General features: G+C 42.0%; 1 protein-coding gene across 3 annotated transcripts; it reads right to left on the minus strand.

Annotated features, from left to right (window-relative positions):
• Positions 1-331: 331 nt before the first annotated feature.
• On the minus strand, positions 332-20,534 carry FBXO7 (F-box protein 7). Of its 3 annotated transcripts, none has more exons than XM_055574755.1 (9): positions 20,159-20,534; positions 15,236-15,326; positions 11,231-11,458; positions 9,808-9,949; positions 8,659-8,742; positions 6,357-6,452; positions 4,405-4,581; positions 4,041-4,078; positions 332-2,248 (listed from the first exon to the last, which is right to left on the minus strand). In XM_055574755.1, exons 1-9 carry the CDS (start codon positions 20,275-20,277, stop codon positions 1,859-1,861), a joined length of 1,365 nt encoding a protein of 454 aa, XP_055430730.1. In that variant the 5' UTR covers positions 20,278-20,534; the 3' UTR covers positions 332-1,858. The 3 variants fall into 3 exon arrangements, with proteins under 3 accessions (XP_055430730.1, XP_055430727.1, XP_055430737.1); XM_055574752.1 differs by having other exon boundaries at positions 15,236-15,530; XM_055574762.1 differs by lacking the exon at positions 20,159-20,534 and adding an exon at positions 19,912-20,060 and having other exon boundaries at positions 15,236-15,378.
• Between the last annotated feature and the right edge of the window lie 1,491 nt (positions 20,535-22,025).

Consider the following 22,025-nt stretch of genomic DNA (forward strand, 5'->3'; position numbering starts at 1 on the left):
CAACCCAATGGTGGCCAAAAAGCACTGTTTTGGAGCCCAGAAGTTTCGGCACAGAGCCTGAGGAGCAGCTGCAGAGAGAGGAGGGAGGGGCTTAGCTGGCGGGGGTCCATTCACCTCACATCCAGTTCAACCAAACTGGCTCTGCTTGTGTTCATTCCATAAATCAGGCTTTTGCAAATAATTTCACGTGAAGAAAGGGTGCCACTACAAAATAAAAATAATCCCCTGCAGCAATCTGATGACAATGAATAGCTTCTCTGATCATTTTCAAATGTCCAAGCAATATTTTAATATTACATATCTTTCTGTAATAAAAGTCAAGACTGCCATGTAATTTACTTAATATTTTATTCGGGTATGGAACATTATCAATGTGTAACCTGCATTCTAGACAGTAACTGAGAGAGGGGATGTCAGGAACCATATTCCCAAGGCCAACCCTGTCGAGCAAGTAACCTGTGAGCCATACCACTCCTGGAGCTTTAACAACTAGGTTGGTGCAAAAGTAATTACAGTTTTGCATTGTTAAACATTGCTGTTTGATATTGGAATATTCTTAAATAAATGTGGTTATGTTGTACATCATTTTAATGTGCATTTCTCACTTTATATTTTTTTGCTAATGACTTACTTTATATTTTAGAATAGGGAAATGATGTTAGACGAAAAGCTAATTTGAGTGCTTTTCTTATTCAAGATGGGTCGAAAATGGGTCATCAGGCAGCAAGAACGACTTGCAACATCGACAACACATTTGGCCTAGGAACTGCTCACAGTGCAGTGGTGGTTCAAGAAGTTTTGCAAAGGACACGAGAGCCTTGAGGATGAGGAGCACAGTGGCCAGCCCTGGGAAGCTGACGACAACCAGTTGAGATGATCATCGAAGCTTATCCTCTTACAACTACAGGAGGAGTTGCTGAAGAACTCAACGTCAACCATTCTATGGTCATTCAGCATTTGAAGCAAATTGGAAAGGTGAAAAAGCTCCATAAGTGGGTGCCTCATGAGCTGACCAAAAATCAACATCGTCATTTTGCAGTGTCATCTTCTTATTGTAGCAACAACAAACCATTTCTTGATCAGATTGTGATGTGATGAATAGTGGGTTTTATACAACAACTGGCAACAACTAGCTTAGTGGTTGGGCTGAGAAGAAGCTCCAAAGCACTTCTCAAAGCCAAACCTGCACCAAAAAAATGCTCATAGTCACTGTTAGGTGGTCTGCTGCCCATCTGATCCACCACCAAATTTCTGAATCCTGACGAAACCATTACATCTGAGATGTATGCTCAGCAAGCCGATGAGATGCCCTGAGAACTGCAATGCCTGCAGCTGGTACTGGTCAAGCATGGGCCCAATTCTCTATGACGACACCTGACCACATGTAGCACAACCAACACTTCAAAAGTTGAAGGAATTGGGTTATGCAAGTTTTGCCTCATCTGCCACATTCACCTGACCTCTTGTCAACCACCACTTCTTCAAGGATCTGAACAACTTTCTGCAAGGGAAATGCTTCCACAATCAGCAGGAGGCAGAAAATGGTTTCCAAGAGTTCACCGAATCCCAAAGCATGGATTTTTATGCTACAGGACTTCTCATTTGCAAAAATTTGTTGATTGTAATGGTCCTATTTTGATTAATAAAGACGTGTTTGAGCCTAGTTATGATTTAAAATTCATGGTCCGAAACCGCAATTATGTTTGCACCAACCTTAATATGTCTATAAAAGGTTTCTGTGAGTCCATGTCCCACCATCGCAATCAGAAAACAATAGAGATAGCACCCCAGCAAAATGACATCTGTAGTTTTAAAGAAACAAAACCAAAACAAGCTCCAGAGTGAGGTAACAAATCAGTCACATGAATGGTAGCCGGCTGTCAGTTGGCCAACCCCTGCTGGGTCTTAGGGGAAATCTGTCGCTGGGGCCACCTCGCCCTGGCAAGATGGGGTTAGGACCTGGAAGTGGGCCCACTGGGTCAAAACGTGGTCTGAGTGGGGGGAACTGGCTGGGTGTTTCCCCAGGCCCAGGGATGAGTGAATTGATTGGGTCCCCAACATAGGGAAGGGTTAGTCTTTGATCATATTCACCACCGATAATTCCTGGAGGGAGGAGAGAACTGGGAGGAAAAGGTCTGGGGTGCAAGGGGCTGGGGTAGAATGGAATGGGGTGGGGTGATGACGGCAAGAACATCACATGCCGCCCTCTCTGGGCTTCTTTCCTTTGTTTGTACCTCTTCTTGTACAGCTGCAGACAGATAAGAACAAGACATAATGAGTGAGGTGGACACTTCCCCAAAGTTCCAGTTGCCTTTCATTGTACACATGTATATATACTTTTCTTTTCCCACAGTACGGAGGCAGACAAAGAAGCTAGTGCACTGAAGGGAACTTTTACCAGTTTCTACCTGCAAGAATAAGGTAGTAGCTGTGAACACAATGCCAAAGGAACTCTAGTCTTTAACCACACTGCAACTCAGCCATTGTGCCAATCTGGAGTAACAACACATCCATAGAAGGGATAAATGAGTGACATGGACTCTCAGGACTGCAATCTAGCACTCTCAAGCTGATATGAATTTCACATCAGCCTTTGCTGAAAATGGAAAATTTTAATTGTTGAAAATATCATGCCATAGAATATAAAAAGTTACGGTATTGGCAGGGAAGGGTGGGGGCGGTCAGTACTTAAGTTCCCTTTCTCACCTAAATTATGTCCCTAATAGACCTCAATTTAAATAACAAAATAGATGACTATTTCGGAGGGTGGAACATATTCCTATCTGCAAATAAAACAATATAACTTATTTTTTTCATAACTTACGATTCTAACTAGCCGAACAGCTGAAGACTGCTGCTGCTGCTGCTAAGTCACTTCAGTCGTGTCCAACTCTGTGTGACCCCATAGACGGCAGCCCACCAGGCTCCTGTCCCTGGGATTCTCCAGGCAAGAACACTGGAGTGGGTTGCCATTTCCTTCTCCAATGCATGAAAGTGAAAAGTGAAAGTGAAGTCGCTCAGTCATGTCCGATCCTCAGCGACCCCATGGACTGCAGCCTACCAGGCTCCTCCGTCCATGGGATTTTCCAGGCAAGAGTACTGGAGTGGGGTGCAAAGACTACCCCAGCACAAAAACAACTCAGTTTTGTTTTGTTTTGTTTGACTACAAACAGGAGCCTATATTAAGTAAAGGTGAAAATAATCATCATGCTAAGATTTTCTCCTGTGTAATTACTAAGGAAAACAGTGGAAACAGTGGCTGACTTTATTTTTCTGGGCTCCAAAATTACTGCAGATGGTGATGGCAGCCATGAAATTAAAAGACACTTACTCCTTGGAAGGAAAGTTATGACCAACCTAGACCGCATATTAAAAAGCAGAGACATTACTTTGTCAAAAAAAGTCCGTCTAGTCAAGGCTATGGTTTTTCCAGTGGTCATGTATGGATGTGAGAGTTGGACTATAAAGAAAGCTGAGTGCCGAAGAATTGATGCTTTTGAACTATGGTGATGGAGAAGACTCTTCAGAGTCCCGTGGACTGCAAGGAGATCCAACCAGTCCATTCTAAAGGAGATCAGCCCTGGGTATTCATTGGATGGACTGATGTTGAAGCTGAAACTCCAATACTTTGGCCACCTGATGCAAAGATCTGCCTCATTTGAAAAGACCCTGATGCTGGGAAAGATTGAGGGCAGGAGGAGAAGGGGACGACAGAGGATGAGATGGTTGGATGGCATCACTGACTCAATGGACATGGGTTTGGGTGGACTCCAGGAGTTGGTGATGGACAGGGAGGCCTGGTGTGCTGCGATTCATGGGGTCGCAAAGAGTAGGACACGACTGAGTGACTGAACTAAACTGAACTGAAGGACAAAGTCTAAGGTAAAAGTTGAAAACATTTTCATTTACTAAAAATTAACAATAGACTCGAAACAGATTGTATTATATTATAATAAAAGTTGAAAATACGCCCTTAACATATTAATTCACTCATTATTTCCATGCTACAGACATCAGCCTTGGTATTTACAAATACCTACTTCTTTCCAATCTGTGTCTCGACCTCTGATACTACCATCTACAAAGAAAAAAGAAAACATAAGGATTTTAAAACAGTTCATTCATCCAGCATTAAACTTGTCTTACCTCAATTTTCTATACTAAAAGAATCTACTTGGTCTAAAGGACTGTTTATTCTTGCAGAGAACACAAACATGAATGGGGAGAGCTTTGTGGCACAGGCAGAGGTAATGAGGCTTAGAATCTCTTTATAATAAGGCTATGCTATGACTATTTCCTACTCTTTTAAAAAAGCCCACGACTTAAAACTTCTGGCCAGCTGAGTAATTAAGCCCTCAGTAACAAAGAACACTTTTCTTGTTAGCAAGCCATCATGGAAATCACCTCGAAAATCCCGCAGATACAAACACCTCCACAGAAGTTGATCATTTGAAGTAATACAGAGGTCACGACAAACTGCAGACAGAGACAGGACAGAACGAACGTCCAAAAGTCGGAAGATCCGCAGTTTCAGCTCTAACGGGAGGACTACCAACCCGAATACATCTGGTAGGTTCAGTGCTAGAAGGAAAAAGAGAATAGATCTCACTGAGTAAAGAACATCCAGTTTTCCTCACATCAACCAAAGTGGCCAACTTTGTGGAGAGATTATAAATTAGATGGTATTCTCCAGTTATCCAGGCATAAGTCATCTATAACAAACTTTTATCCCCCGGTTGACTATATTACTACTACTAACTCTAAGCCCCTTATTCTCTTTACATTTTACTAGAGAGACAAATTACTTTGTAATACAGATCAAATGAATAACTATGATAATTTTTAAATACTAGTCAATGGCCTCCTTTGTTTCAAGATATATTCAGTACAACAAAAAATTCTCTACTCAACTACAGAAAATGGATAATTCATTGGCTTTTACAATTGGTTCCCAATGCTACCACTTACTGTGTGCCTTTGGACAAGTTATTTAAGCTCCAACTCAATTTCTCATCTGTAAAATGGGTTAATACTATACCTCCCTCACTGAGTTGAGAATTAAATGTGTAAATACATATAGAGTGCTCAGAACAATATCTGGCAAGCAATAAGCACTTGAGTGTTAGATTACTATTATTTGATATCTAGCAGGCTGAAAAAGAAAGGAGGGAGACAAATTCAGAAGCAAAACCAAGAAAGGAAAAGAATAATATATTCCAAAGTCAAGTGACAATTATTTTTTGATTATTAGCTACTTTGCATATAGGGATACTATTCTCCACTAGCAAAGATAACCAAAATCCAATGCAAGGTTTTAAAATTCACATTATTCTTTTCCCTCACCATCAACCAAAGAAGAAAACTATGGTTGTAACAGCCTTGGCACCATGCCACTTGAGACCTAAAATACTATTTTTCTACATACAGACAGCAGATAAAAGTCACAAATCTATCTCTAAAAACCTGAAATTATTTATCAGCCAAAGACTGTGGTAGATTATGACTCCACATATTATTTTCCACCCTGTGTTTCCCCATCCCACTATCACTGGTTTTGTCCACTGAAATGAGAGTGCAAGCGGCACACTATTTCTGAATTAAAGCTTTAAGAACCAACACATGGTCACGGGTCCTCTTTCCCCTGTGCTACGGAAGAGCAAGTCCTAGATAAGGACCTCTCACCACTTTTTCAGCTAAACGTAACCCACACACAACATGTACCTGAGTGAGAAATAAATGTTCAATTTAAGTCACTAAGATTTTAAAATATTTTTTACTACTGATAAAACACAAAAAGAAAGCTTATTAATACAAAGATTTTGACTGAATTATAAACCTTGCTGAATTACAGTTTCATCACCTATAAAATGAGAATAAAATCCACTTCAAAGTTGTTAGCAGTAAGTAAGAATACATGTCAAATATCCAAAGTCCCTAGGCACAGAGTCCTAATAAATAGCTTTTTAAAAAGTAGACCTAATTTACAGGCCATAGATTATTTATATATGTATTTATCGAACACCAATTATGGGCCAGGCCCTGTGCTAGGCCATGAGAATACAAAAGTGAGTAAGACATATTTCCCTGCTTTCAGGGTAATTCATAACCTTAGGTAAAAAGAAATCATGTGAAAAATTATGATACAGTAGAAAAAGGGCTATAATAAAGATACATATAAAATGCAGTGAAGATACAAAGAGGACGTGAATAGCAATTAAGGAATTAGCATTTAAGCTTAAAAGAGCAGAATTTCACTAGGAGCAGAAAAGAGGGAAGAGTCACATGTCATCCTTGAACACATGTGAACCTCCGATCCCTTCGAGCCCTTCAGCCTGTGATAACTTATCATTTCTCACCTTGCCGGGTAAAAGCCAGAAGAGGATACACCAGCTGGTCTTTGAAGAGGCGAGAGAGTTTCTGAAGATCTTTGTATATCATGGCTACATTTTCCCCTAGAATATTTTTTAAATGAAAAGTCAAAACACAATAGCAAATGGAAAAACTTGAAATGGTGTCCTCTACTTCTGCCAAACCAAATCAAAGTGCTAAGTAAGTTTTCACAAATAATTCCTAAAGAGAAATGAACTAAAGTCTCCAGTAGACGAGGAAGTATACACTGTGTAACTCTGAAGGCTGAATTCTCTTCAAACAAAATCTTTCTTTAATGGACCTACTAAAGAAGTGATTAGGACTTTATAAATAAAAGGATAAAAAATAGTACAGAGCATATACTAGGTACTATAAGCCACAGTAAAAATGATTTAAATGACTTGTCAAATGAGCAGCATACTCCTACCCAAAATACAAAGTACATACTGAAAATACTAAATTAATATAATCCGTAAACTGGTGGCTCCCTGATGGCTCAGGGATAAAGAACCCTCCTGGAGTGCAGGAGACGCAGGGGACATGGGCTCAATACCGGGGTCAGGAAGAGCCCCTGGAGGAGGAAAACGGCAACCCGCTCCAGTGTTCTTGCCTGAAAAATGCCATGGACAAAGAAGCCCGGTGGGCTACAGTCCGACAAAGAGTCGGACGCAACTGAAGTGATTTAACACGCATTCACATAAACTTGTAATCTAACGGTATTAACTTTCTTCCTCCTTTTTCACTTCTTTATTCCTTACTTAACATAAATCAAATCATCTGAGCGACATTCCTATAAACACTGTTCTTAAAAAATAGGCTCAGGAGCCAAATCTACTCCAATCCTAAATTCTACTATTTATTAACTCTGTGTCCTTGAAGTAATTTAACCTCCTCTAGACCTGTTTCCTGATCTAGAAAATGGGCATAAAAGTCTCTACTGCTGGAATGTAGAGTATTTCTACTCCCCACAGTAAGGACCTCCATAGTACAGAGATGAATATACAGTGTTGTAGCCAAGGACTCTCAAGTTTTTCTGGTCTTAATGGTAAGACCATCTGTACAGATTTATCAGTCTAGTTCATGCATTCTCAAAAGAAACAATACTGCCTCCAACCAAGCAAAAATCCTAACTATTACATTGGTTTGTGACCCTCAAAAGGGCCATAGTATACAAACAAACATATAGTATATCTATGAAATTAAAATTTCATCAGGGAGAATGATTTGGGAGTTGGGGTGGGGGATTGTGTACAAAGCCTCCTTAGGGGATTGATAATGAAAAAATGGTTGAGCAACACTGGCCTGGTATGACATTAATTGTTCACAGACCATTAAAAATACATATTCTGAGGTCTCCCTTTCCTCATCAACTTCAGTTCATATAAGTTAGTCTCTCAGAGTCTGATCTCCCCTGGGAACTGACAAAATTAAGTCTCAAGGCCTTCAGAGCAAAGATCTAGATCTAAGCAGCCTATCCAAAAGACACTGCTGTAAATGCCATTTCCCTGCTGTATCACACCAGTCCCCACCCCCACCCCCGCTTTTAAAACCCGCCTGAATTGACTATGAGGACAAAATGAAAAATACATCCATAAAGGCACATGTCCAGCAAAAAACAAGTACTCCAAAAGATGTTAATTCCCTTACCACCTCATCTCTTCTCTTTCAACTGCCTACATGTCAGTTACACTTGAGGTTTAACTGAAAAAAGAAAAACTATCTTCTTTGCATCTATTAGTATTATAGAATACAAGCAAAATCACACCTAGAATAAAAATTTTTGAAGTTCCACTCTGTATAAAACAGTAACCAAATTTATGTAAGTTTAAGCAAACGTTTTGAGTACAGTTTTTCCTTTTAATGATCTTCCATAATGAAGTTGTATTGTATGGCTTCCACAAAACACAGTTCCTCTCCATACTGGTTAAATGCAAGGCTAGAAAAATTCAAAGATTTAGTTCAGAAATTATGAAGCATCAATCCTGTGTAATGCATTACATAATAGCATCATTCCATAATGATGCTAAATATAATTTGGTGGTCCACTTATATATTTATACGGCATAATGGCAGTGTATAACTATAATTTAGCATCCAAGACCCTAAGAGAAACAGGAAAGAAACTGAAACTCTGTAACATTGTCTTGTATTTGCTTTAGGCTCAGCCAGAAATTTTAAGTCTTTGAACATTATCTTTCTGTTGTTTTGTTTTGTTTTTTCTTTCTTTTTTTTTTTTTTGCGTGAACCTCTTAAACCTTTATCCCAAAAGCTAAATCATTGTTACAATACCTGATTCCTCTTTGCAAATAAAAGATTCTGGCAGCAGCTGCAGTCTTTTTACACTTCTAACCTCACTGTTGATTTTTAGGGTAGCTGAAATAGCAAAAGAAAGATGATGAAAAAGTTCTGTCATTTCATCAGCTGCTTCACTTTTTCGTATGGACTTGCATTCACTCCCTTGCCCCCAATATACAGACACATTATACAAACAAACTGCTCTCCGCTTAATTCCTTCCCTCACAGCAAAGTCCAAAGTGCAAACCTGCAATCACGTCAAGCAAAACACCATTTTTAAAAACTACAGTAGACACCTTTATATGAAACCCAGTTAAGTACTACCAACAGCAGCTTATTAATAATTGAAAGATATGCAACAAGGTTAAAAGACAGTTAAACACAATACAATCATTATTTGTAACGAGGTCACTAAAAACTCCATTTATTTTTTATTTAACCCTTGGCAATGAGTCTTCCCTTGTTTATTAAAAGAATTCTGCTAGCTTTCACAGTATCATCTCTCTCTAGACCCAGAGAACCAATATTCTTGACATCACCAGAAGGTTCATTTTTTAATCCTGTACACAAAGGCGCACTTCATCTCATTCTGTGAAAGAACCAGTGATGTGCTCGTGCACATGTGCACTGAGCAGGACGTCTTGGGTAAAGGAAAGATTTAAGGACACACTGCTCCTTTTCAAAGAACCAGGCCTGCCTGGAATGCTTCTGGAATGGCTGTCTGCCACTAAGTCCACAAGCAGCTGATTTGTCAAGAATTAGTAAAGGAACAAAACAGCAGAAACTAACACATTTAGCAGCTATTCTCTATATTAAGTATCTTAAGACTAGTAAATAAAGGTTAATATATTTTTGAAGTGTTGTTGAGCTGTTTTTATAAGAAACTGAAGCAAAAATTACAACCTCACATTCACTATTTGATAGCTGTGACCTTGCAAGTCAGGCTGTGACATAATAGCATGATTAGCCCTGTATTCTGTAACCTTTTGGCCCCCGTGTGATTAGTGGTCTGGGGATCAAACAAATTTGAGAAAGATTCCTAGCTGTATTGTGACAGCCAATCACTGAAGTGGCTGTGAAGCGTTTGGAGAGAAACATGTGAAGATCCATAAACTAACAAGCATGACTCTGCCAGCTAGTTACCATTTATGACGATGAGGCTTCCCAAAGGCACACAGGTGAGCACAGCAGAGCCAGCCTCGCAGAGAGGGTGCGTGTACTGCAGCTGATACACGCCTCCCAACCTCCAGTTCTCCGGCATGGACGCAGCTTTGGCTTCAGTCCCCTGGGCAACGACATGAAATAGAGGGAAACAGACAGTGAAGGACAGGGCACTACTCTCAAGAAGATGAAAAGCACGAGAGGCCCCTAACCTGTCTGCAAATAAGCATTCCATTCAGTCCCTTTAATAAAGTTTATCAAATCATTAATAAAACTGTGATAGAAAAAAAAATGTTACATTATCCACCATCAAAAGTTTGGTCCAGAGTTAGAGACTGAGTTCTCACTTCAAAATTTCACTTCTCTGCCTAGCAGAGCCATATCATTATTCAAGAGCCCACTCAAATGCCACTTCTTTTGTGAAGCCTTTTTCAAAACAAATCCACCCTCTGACCCTCTAACATTCTGTTCATATTTCCATTGCAATGCTTCTATTATTTATCATAATACATTATAATTTGCTTTTTACTTGTTTCTTTCTTCCCACTTACAGACTCCTTGAGGATAAAGACTGTCCCAGTATCTATATATTCTAAATCCTGACTCAGCACATGGATGGTCCCCGTGTTCGCCAATCACTGAATTACTCTACATCTTGTTACTCATAACATGGCCCACAGATCAGCAGCATTGTTATTATGTGGAGAATGCTCACTACTACCTCAGGCTTATGCTCACTACTATCACCCTAGACTTATTCAATCAGAATCAGCATTTAATAAGATCCCTTAGGTATTCTTATGCACATTAAAGTTTGAAAAACTTCTAAAGGTTCTCCTTTGTGAATCTCTGGCATGGCATCCTCTACACATATATGTTTCTCCTACAATTTAGCCAACCCAATGTACCAGTCTGTTACTTGCCTTTCTCCTGCATTTGGACAGTGAGCAAGCTGGGAGCAGAGACAAAGCACTGCACCTGGCGCTGGCTGGTATGTGCTGACTGGCTAAGGACTGAATGAATGTGAGCGACAGCAACGTAAGAACAAAGTCCCTCTTCCTAACTGAATCGTGTTAAGGTTAGTGGCAATTCACAGAACACTAACATAGAAACATAACCCGGTGAGCCATCTATCTAGTCATACGCAATCCACATGCACTGACCACATATTATCATATATAATCTTTTGGGTTTTTTTAAACCATAGATGTCACAATACTAACTAAAAGCTGACAAGGAAATAAAGGAGGAAAAAAGGAAAGAAGGAAGGGAACATTGACTGCCTACTGGTATGCTCAGCATTGTCTTTGACAGTTTACATTAATACCCAGACGCATTTAAGAAAGAAATCTAGAACACGACCCCTTTTCTAACAGGAAACTTTTGTTTTCGGCAGTAATCTCACCTGAGGTATGTAACCCGACTCCAACATGAGAAGATGTATGGATACTATCAGGGCATCACAGGGGTTCGAACAGTCAGCTGACTGATACAGGATCTCCAATGAATGTGGCACTTGCCCTTCTACTGATTCGCTGCAGAGCATTGGCTCTGCGAGATAGAAACCTGTGCCCTCCTCCACATCCACAACATCTGGAACTGACTCAGCTTCAAAATGCTGACCAGGCCCCGACTGAAAAGGGTAACAAAAACAATGAATTAATTAAACAGACTTTTTTTTCACAGTATATTTTGTATCCTAAGTGAACTGAGATTAGAGCTCAGAGCTAAAGCACATTACTGAGCTCAGAAATGGTACACATTTTCTGTGAGGGCTCCTAAACCATGAATAAGCCTGCAATCTGCTCCTCCCTCCTGAGTATCTTGTGTGCATGCTCAGTCAGTCGTGTCCGACTCTTTGTGATCTCAGGGACTGTAGCCCACCAGGTTCCTCTGTCCATGGGGTTTCTTTTTGATCTCCATTAATTTTGGAAGGAAAGTTATGACCAACCTAGACAGCATATTAAAAACCAGAGACATTACTTTGCCAACAAAGGTCCATCTAGTCAAGGCTATGGTTTTTTTCCAGTAGCCATGTATGGATGTGACAGCTGGACTATAAAGAAAGCTGAGCGCCGAAGAATTGATGCTTTTGAACTGTGGTGTTGGAGAAGACTCTTGAGAGTTCCTTGGACTGCAAGGAGATCCAACCAGTCCATCCTAAAGGAGACCAGTCCTGGGTGTTCATTGGAAGGACTGATGTTGAAGCTGAAACTCCAGTACTTTGGCCACCTGATGCGAAGAGATGACTCATTTGAAAAGACCCTGATGCTGGGAAAGATTGAGGGCAGGAGGAGAAGGGGACGACAGAGAATGAGATGGTTGGATGGCATCACTGACTCAATGGGCATGAATTTGGGTAAACTCCAGGAATTGGTGATGGACAGGGAGGCCTGGTGTGCTGCAGTTCACGGGGTCATAAAAAGTCGGACACAACTGAGCGACTGAACTGAACTGAATTTTGGTTGATATGCCAAAAACCTGAAAATCATTCTAGACTTCCCCCTCAACCTTGTAAGCCCCACCTCAACATAAGTAGTCATCCAAGTTCCACTGAATCTATCTCCTAAATCTCTCTAAAATCTGCCCCTTTCTACCCCAGTGGTACTTCAGACTCATTTATCTCCTAACCTCCAGCAACAGCCTCCCCAGGTATCCCTGGACTCCACTTTCTCGTCTCCCAAGACACTCCACCCACTGCTGCCAGAGTTTTCTGACAACTGAGAATCCAGTTATGTCTGATATCCCAGCTTAAACTTGCCAGTACTTCCCCTAAGCAGACAGCACCACTGGGCCTATATTGTGCCTTGGAACATGATCCTAAATATTCTTAGGAAAGAAGAGGTCTACAATCAAATGAGTATGGAAAATGCTACATGTCACAGCCGCCTAACCTCACCCTCCATATCCACAAAATACATTCTGGCATTATAAAGCTCTGAGAAGTCCAGGAATAATAGAAAGCATGCCCAACATTTAACCAAGAAACACTATCCTCCTTCCTCGACATTCAGCATCCCCATAACACTTACTTTTAATCTCATGAGACAAGTTTTCCATAGAGGACATGCTGAGAAATGCAGGTCTACAAAATAAAGTCCAAACTCCTAAACCCCTTGGCGTACAAGGCCCTTCATCACCTGACCCCTGACTGTATCAAGTTCACGTTCTGCAGTCCCTCCCTCTCCATTCTGGTATTCCCCCACCTCCTCAAGTATTACAATAGACTATCTTTCTAGCTTGCAAAGGCCTTGATTATCGCACTTCACCACCCTGTATTGCAATTTTCTGATTTCATGGCTATATCCTACCGTGACAAGAAGCTTAGAAAGGAATAGACATGTCACCCACTTTTGTAACACGAGAACAGTACCTGGCACACAGTAGGTACAATAAATGCTTGCTGAACAAATGATGAAAGACAATATCTTACAATTTCATGTTTTTCAGTGTTTTCTAATTTATCCCAAACAAAAATAGCCAAGACAGATGAGGCAAGACACCTTTTTATACTTGCTATAATTTTGATTCAGATTAAATAATATAACCAAGGTTACCAGCTAATAAAAATTTGAAATGATCTAAGATCTCCAGACTCATAGTTTGGAGCTTTTTGACATAATACACTGCTTCAGTCAGACTGAGTTACCTACATTAATTTTACTCAGAAAGACTACTTCTTAGGTATGTGCTCAACTCTTAATGCAAAGCCCATGTTTCTTCTTTTTAAGTTTATTTCCATTAGAAAAAGAGCAGAAGAAAGTAAAGTTACATTTTATGAGTGAAATAGTGGAAGAATGTAAGGGACCAAGTGGCTGTTCTTTCAAAATCCTTGAGGATCTGAGCCCTGATGGCTTGTAGAGAAGACCCACATTCACCTGTTAAAAACCCAGGGGACAATGACAATCCACACTACCCAAAATAAAGCTCCTAAAAAGCTCCTTCCTTTGAGGAAGGAGACAATACTCATTAAAACCACTTACCTGATGAAATTATGAATTACAGGCATACCTGGAAATGTTGCAGGCTGGGTTCCAGACCATTGCAAGAAAGCAAATATTGCAATAAAGTAGGTCACAAACTTTTTTGGTTCCCCAGTGCATATAAGAGGCATGTTACACTATATGGCACTTATTAAGTGTGCAGTAGCATTATGTCTGGAGAAGGCAATGGCACCCCACTCCAGTACTCTTGCCTGGAAAATCCCATGAACGGAGGAGCCTGGTAAGCTGCAGTCCATGGGGTCGCTAAGAGTGGGACACGACTGAGCGACTTCACTTTCACTTTTCACATTCATGCATTGGAGAAGAAAATGGCAACCCGCTCCAGTGTTCTTGCCTGGAGAATCCCAGGGACAGTGGAGCCTGATGGGCTGCCGTCTATGCAGTAGCACAGAGACGGACACGACTTAAGCAACTTAGCAGCAGCAGCAGCATTATGTCTAAACAATGCAGACACCCTTAATTAAAAAACACTTTATTGCTAAAAAATGCTAACCATCATGTGAGTCTTCACTGAGTCATAACCTTTTTGCAATAATAACATCAAAGATCACAGATCACAAATCATAAAAAATATATAAATGTCAAAATATTTTTAAAATGACAAAAATATAATTTAAAAGGTGTAAAAATATAATGACAAAAATGTTTAAACTATTGTGAGAATTACTAAATGTGACAGAGATAGAAGCGAGCAAATGCTGTTGGAAAAATGACACCAACAGACTTGCTTGACAGTTTCCACAGACCTTCGGTTTGTAAAAAACACAGTGTCTGCAAAGCACAGTAAAACTGAGGTATGTCTGTATATACGCTCTTTGCTTCTTATGCCTAACTTTTGGCCATTTATTACTTACTGACAGATGTGTGGGAGAGAATATATGTGAGAAGAATGTTTTTAAAGGTTACCCTAGGCCAATAATGATATGGGAGGAAGATATCAAAACCCTCTGGTGAGCTTATCAAACTTTACACCCACTCCATGAGAACCACAGGCACTCTGAGCCATCCTGATATAAATACTTATCATATTCTTCATGCGTGTGGAAACGAGAAAACTGTTTAGCACCACCTCTCTAAACAGATCATTTGTCACATGTCACTGACAAGTGAGTGGACAAGTGACTGTAATGCAATTTAGAGCTAGAATTAGCACCTGATACCATACTCTCCCTGTTTCTCTTTAAAGATTCAATCAGTACTAGATGAATTCCCAAATACAATGAAATAAGGAATGTGTAAATCAACTATACTTAATAAATAAGATTAATTAAAATTAAAAAAAATTTCTATAAGAATATAATCTTTAGTCTACTGATGGTAATCATCCTGACTGGTACAGAATTCAGTTGAGCTATTCAGTATGATTTATCAACCACTCTGTTTACTGTTTCGATATTAATACCCACCGCACTGCCGTCATGCCAGACTTCAGACTGGGCTGCCTGTCCCTGGAGCGAGGCATGCAGTTGTGCATCCTGTATGCTGGACTGACTGGAGCTGGCGGCCAAAGAGGGTTGGTCATTATTCTGGAGTGAGGAATGCTCTGAAACTGTGGATGAAGGTAAGTTAGGTGCTGCAATGGCATCTTCAAGAATCAAACATAGCAAGTCCCCAGAAACAATCCCATATGAAGCCAAGGTCTCTTCATCTCCAGTGAGGGCATCCTTGTTGTTCAGTGTAATTGCAAACCGGGCATCGGAACTGCCAAGAAAGATGAATAAGGACAGTAAGAGCTACCTACTGCCGTCAGCCCCAGTATAATACATTTGAAACATATGCAGAGTACACGGTATGGCCCCAGCAACACCAATGAAAACAAAACAAAACACAGATAAAAAGAAAGCCAAAGTCTAGGAAAACCATCAAAATTATTTGTTCTTCTCACTAAATGCCTACGTTACAGATTCCAGCCTGAGGGACAGGATCAGTAATTCTCTATCATTAATCCATGTTTTCATCAATTCTAAGATACATACTTTTTAATACTTTGTCATCTTTGGAAAAGGGATGCGTCTTAAAATCGATGACATATCACAACTTAATGGACAGCATTTTTTCATATAGTGTGACTTAAGAATGTGCATCTGAGGGCTGATGGCAACTGAGAGTCAATGAAATATATTCTTTTCAAAATACATATTATATCACATCATTCCTGTGCTGAGAACCCTCCAATGGCTTCTATTTGACCTTGGAATTGGCCTTAAAATGGCCTCCAAAGCCCAATATCTGACCTACCCCTCATCCTCTCACTCACTGTTCTCCATCTACATGAGCTTTCCACTCCTTCCTCTAAAACAGATCAACCTCACTGCAGCCTCTGGGCCTGTGCATCTGCTCTTCCAGTTCTTCAAATGACTGACTCTTTCTCATCACCCAGGTCTCAACCCAAATGTCACCTCTTGAGAGATGCCTTCTACCCAACCTCCATCACTCTATTCCATTCTTGTGCTTTACTTTTATTGAAACATCACTAATGGAAATTATCATTTATTTGCTTATCATCTCTCTTCCACACCCATACCACTAGAATTTAAGTTTCATGAGATTGAGGACCTCATCTGTCTAGTTCAAAATTTCATCTCCAGCACTTGGCAAATAAAAAGTATTTATGGAACAGATGTAACCAACAAACATTAGATGAAAAGATCAAGATGAGGCTAAAATCAGGGCTAACTATCCAATATCCTTCCACAATAGTTAGCTTATGAAGGTTCCAAAATACTAGACCCATGTCCTAATGAATATTCATAATCACAAAAGGTTAGATGAGTGCACGTAGATGACTGAGTATAAATTCATCCCTCTTAACCCAGTAACAGGTTCACCCTTCTCACTGAGGTCTTACTTAGTCTTTTATGTGGAAAAAGTGAACTCGCTCCGTCATGTCCAACTCTTTGCGACCGCATGGACTGTAGCCTACCAGGGTCCTCCGTTCATGGGATTTTCCAGGTAAGAATACCAGAGTGGGTTGCCATTTCCTTCTCCAGGGATCTTCCCGACCCAGGGATCAAACCCAGGTCTCCCACATTGCAGGCAGACGCTTTACAATCTGAGCCACCAGGGAAGTCCCTTCTATGTGGAAGACTACACACATCCAAAGACCCAGTGCTAAGCAAGCTAAGAGTTCAAATTAGGCTGAAGTAATGAACTCCCATCCTTTCTGCATCACAGATTATCTGATCTTCAGAGAATAATCATTTCATTACACACTGGTGAGGAATAATTAACACCATTGTAGAACATTTTATAAGACATTTATACTCAGCAATGCTAACTTCATTAACTTTTTGAGAGGTTAACAAAGGATGAAGTCCTTTGAAAACTGCTCTCTGTTTATTCATTTTTACAATGCTTGGTTTTCAAAAGTGCTCCCAGTAATTCATTTATGTTTTTCTTTCACGTGTAAATACATATTTTCTTACCAATTAAAGTGTCTTTGGTACAGAAATTATTGAAGCTTTTGAAACAACTCCTGCTTATGAGAAAATAAGTAGCTATGCCTCTGCTTTCAAATGTTTTGATAAATGTTGAAAATCAGCCAACTGCCCAGAAAAACAACATCCCATTTTAGCAGGAAAAAAAAAAACACCTCAAATGAATTGTGTTTATGGATGATTTGTCACAGCATAAGGTTGTTTTTTTAAAATGATTATCTAGCACAATATTCGTTTAAATATTGATTCGTAAAAAAGGTAAAGAATTGTCTACTTAATAAAATGTTGGCCTCCCCTCCCCTTTAGTAAAAGACCTACTTTTAAAGTAACATATGGTTTTCCAGGAGAATGGTTAAAAAACAATCCTGTTTTCTGACACTGTGGGGGGGGAAAAATTAACTTCATCAGGAAATGCCATCCTAGAAACTCCAGGCCTTTGAGAATTATTTTATGGCAATCTCAGATCCACTTGCTCAACAAGGACACTTTAAAAGTAATAAAGTCTTATGGACACATTTTTACACTGCCCATTTGTTATAAAATGAATGTATTGTCAGAAGAATAAATTCACTTTCGCAAGCTGAAGCTTACATTCCTTCCGGTTAACCAGCCTCAACTGTAAAAACAAACTTGAAAGAGAAACTAACTTGGGCTCTTGAGTAAACAAAGCTAGTCATATTGGGTTTCACATCCTTTCCAGACTGTCCCACCTAATTAAAAAGTAATATGTATACATATATACAAGCTATTTTTAAAAGGGAAGTTAATTTTGATAATTTGTGGTGGGGTAATGATACCAGCAGGAGAAGGCAATGGCACCCCACTCCAGTACTCTTGCCTGGAAAATCCCATGGACGGAGGAGCCTGGTAGGCTGCAGTCCATGGGGTTGCAAGGAGTTGGACATGACTGAGCGACTTCACTTTCACTTTTCACTTTCATGCATTGGAGAAGGAAATGGCAACCCACTCCAGTGTTCTTGCCTGGAGAATCCCAGGGACGGTGGAGCCTGGTGGGCTGCTGTTTATGGGGTCACACAGAGTCGGACACGACTGAAGCAACTTAGCAGCAGCAGCAATGATACCAGCATGCAAAACACTTAGGCTTAACATCAAGAAAAAACAATCAGATCAGATCAGATCATTCGCTCAGTCGTGTCTGACTCTTTGCGACCCCATGAATCACAGCACGCCAGGCCTCCCTGTCCATCACCAACTCCCGGAGTTCACTCAGACTCACGTCCATCGAGTCAATGATGCCATCCAGCCATCTCATCCTCTGTCGTCCCCTTCTCCTCTTGCCCCCAATCCCTCCCAGCATCAGAGTCTTGTCCAATGAGTCAACTCTTCGCATGAGGTAGGCAAAGTACTGGAGTTTCAGCTTTAGCATCATTCCTTCCAAAGAAATCCCAGGGGTGATCTCCTTCAGAATGGACTGGTTGGATCTCCTTGCAGTCCAAGGGACTCTCCTTGTCTAACTCAATGAAACTAAGCCATGCCTGTGGGGCAACCCAAGACGGGCGGGTCATGGTGGAGAGATCTGACAGAATGTGGTCCACTGGAGAAGGGAATGGCAAACCACTTCAGTATTCTTGCCTTGAGAACCCCATGAACAGTATGAAAAGGCAAAATGATAGGATACTGAAAGAGAAACTCCCCAGGTCAGTAGGTGCCCAATATGCTACTGGAGATCAGTGGAGAAATAACTCCAGAAAGAAATAACAATAGACGTGTCAATTACTATAACACTTAAAAGGAAGTCTGTCGGTATCTCATTTTCTGTCTTTATGTTTTTAATTTGGAGGGAAAAAAGGCTTACTTCGAATGTAACGTCCTAAACTGAAAAATGAAAGGGTGAGAAGTTCATAATAAAACCTCATTTTACTGAATTTCCTAAAAATAAAATGTAAGTTTATAAAAGTCTTCTGAAAGGAGTCAGTTAACAGGTTTTCTTTTGAAGAATTCACCTAAAAAGCCCCAGTGAACACCTCTTGTATTTTTTCTCAGCACCAATTCCAAATTCGCTAGCTCAGTATTTGAAGAGGACCACCCTCACTTTTGTCCCTCTACTCCCAGGTTATGGTCTCCAGGATACCCAGGACAGCCTCATCTGCAACCCCATAAATACAGAATTTGATCCATTATTTCTGAACGTCACTGTCCCCAAACTGCAAGCTCTCCAGGGTCATCATAAGGCCAACGTTTACCATAGATTGCATTAAAAAAATTTAAAAAAGCAACATCTTGCCCAGGAAAATAATATTATTTGAAACAGACCGACATGCTGCACTTTGCAAAACTTTACAGCGGGGAAGTCAAGGTGCCCATAGCGGCGCCTGGCAGGTAAACACTTAACGGAGTTTTTAAGCGGACTGCAGGCTGGTAGTCTGAAAGCGGTACAGGTTACAGGTGGCCTCTTATCTCCATACGAGATACGAAGCAGGTATTTAACTCCTAACACTTCACAAACTTTTTCACTGAAATATTCCGACAGCTGGAGATGGTGAACTTAAATCCCTGGGAGCCTGAAGAGGTTTAACCTAAGCCAAACCCGTAATTTCCCAGCTCACATCTCAAAAGACTCGAGAATTTTGCATCTTAGCCTATCCCTGGGTTCGTTTACTGCAAACACGGAAGCGAAGGCTCACCCTGGATGAGCTCGGAGCCCTCGGGACGCCGGGCCATGACCTCTGGGAGCCGGGACCCCGCGAGCTGCAGCCCTCGTTCCCGCTTCCGGCCTGGCCCGCGCGCATCACAGTCCCGGGGTGCGGGCCCCGCCCGCTAGCCGCCCCGCCTCACGTGACCGCCCGGCGCGGGCCCGCGCCACTGGGCGCTCCTCCCCGCCCTGCCGCGTCCCCACCGCCTCCCCCTACCCCGCCTCTCCGCGGCGCCTACCTGTACCCCCAGGTAGGCAGGGCCTGGCTCAGGTAGGCGCGCAGCTGCCCCAGAGTCGGCTCCGCTTCTGGCATATCCAGCGGCCAGGTCCGCTTCTGAAGCCGGACCCGCAGCTTCATGGCGGCCGCGAGAGGACTCAGCGGCCCGGACCCCCGAGGCGGCGACGGTAACTGCGGAGCGGCCGGGGACCTCCCGCCTACAGCGGCCACTACCGTAGCTATGGAGATACTGAGGTGTAACCGACCGAGGACCCCGCCGAGATGGTCTCTGGAACAGGAGCGCTCCGCCCCTTCTCTTGAGGGCGCCCCCTGGAGCCCACCGGCGAGCAGACCGCTGGCGGCCAACACGGGTCCAGGCCGCTCGGGAACTCACCATCGATGACTCGGCGCGCAACGGCGCCACCTGAGAGCGCGCTATGAGTTCTGCGCAGGCGTGGAGGCTGCCGCGGAGCGCCGGGGTCGCGGCAGCCGTGCAATGGTGTCATTTGTCTCCGCCTTTCCTAGAGAAAGTTAACGCTGAAAGGGATACTGCTACTGCTGCTAAGTCGCTTCAGTCGTGTCCGACTCTGTGCGACCCCTGAGACGGCAGCCCACCAGGCTCCCCCGTCCCTGGGATTCTCCAGGCAAGAACACTGGAGTGGGTTGCCATTTCCTTCTCCAATGCATGAAAATGAAAGTGAAGTCGCTCAGTCCTGTCCGACTCTTCGCGACCCCATGGAGTGCAGCCTACAAGGCTCTTTCGTCTATGGGATTTTCCAGACTGGAGTGGGGTGCCATTGCCTTAGAGATGCTACAGATCGAATTACTCGCCACTCCGCAAGGCCAGGTGTCCTGGTTCTTACTCCATTTCCTCCGTGGCTCCAGCACCGTTCGCACCCATCAGCACCTTAGGTTGAACCCAGATTCTGATAGTTTCCCACGTTACAGCAAACTTAAAACAATTTGTAGGGACTTCCTAGTGGGCCAGTGGCTAAGACTCCGCGCTCCCAAAACGGGGGGCCCGGTTCAATCCATGGTAAGGGAACTAGATTCCACATGCGGCCCAGACCCAGGGCGGCCAAATAAATATTTATTAAAAAAAAAAAAACATTGTAGCCGGTGATCTATGTCGGAGAGTATATTGGCAACCTGTCGCTGCCTAATAATCACCCCAAAGCTTAACCGCTTAGGACAACAGACATTTTTCACACAGGTTCTGTAGATCGAAAACTTGGTCATGACTTGGCTGTTTGGTTCTGTCTTGGTCTCTCGTGAGATTACAGTCAAGATGTAGGTCAAGCAGCCTTGACCTGCAGTTATCTGAAATCTTGACTCGGGCTGGAGGATCTCAATCGCATGACTGTTAACCTTGGTTTTTTCTCTTGAGGCCTTAGTTTTTCACGCTGTGGGCCTCCCCATTGGGCCACTTGAGTGTCCCAAGGGCATGGTGTCAGTGTCCCTCACTTCCCTCAGAGCCAGTGATCCCAGAGAGACCAAGGCAGAAGCCACAGTGTCTTTTATGATCTCATCTCAGAAGTCACATACCATCACTTCACTCGTTCAACCAAGACTTAAGTGTGGGAGAATCAACCCGAGGGCATGAATACCAATAGACAGGGATCACTGGGGTCCATCTGGGAGTCTAGCTACCACAGAGGGCCTGGCAATAATGACGATGATCACTTAGATGAGGAAAAGAGTATTGTCACTTTTCATCCTTGTAAAGATAGCCATTTTCCAAATCCTAAAAAAAGAGTTCAATAACGTTTCTTCCAATAGGTGGCAGCACTGGTCTACATTCTGACCTTCATTCACTCGATAAATATATACTGATCACCTCCTTTGTGCCAGAGTATCCTAGGTCCTGAGAAGACAAGTTCCTACCCATG

This window comes from Bubalus kerabau, chromosome 1 (genome assembly GCF_029407905.1).
Source record: "Bubalus kerabau isolate K-KA32 ecotype Philippines breed swamp buffalo chromosome 1, PCC_UOA_SB_1v2, whole genome shotgun sequence".
NCBI classification, from domain to species: Eukaryota; Metazoa; Chordata; class Mammalia; order Artiodactyla; family Bovidae; genus Bubalus; species Bubalus kerabau.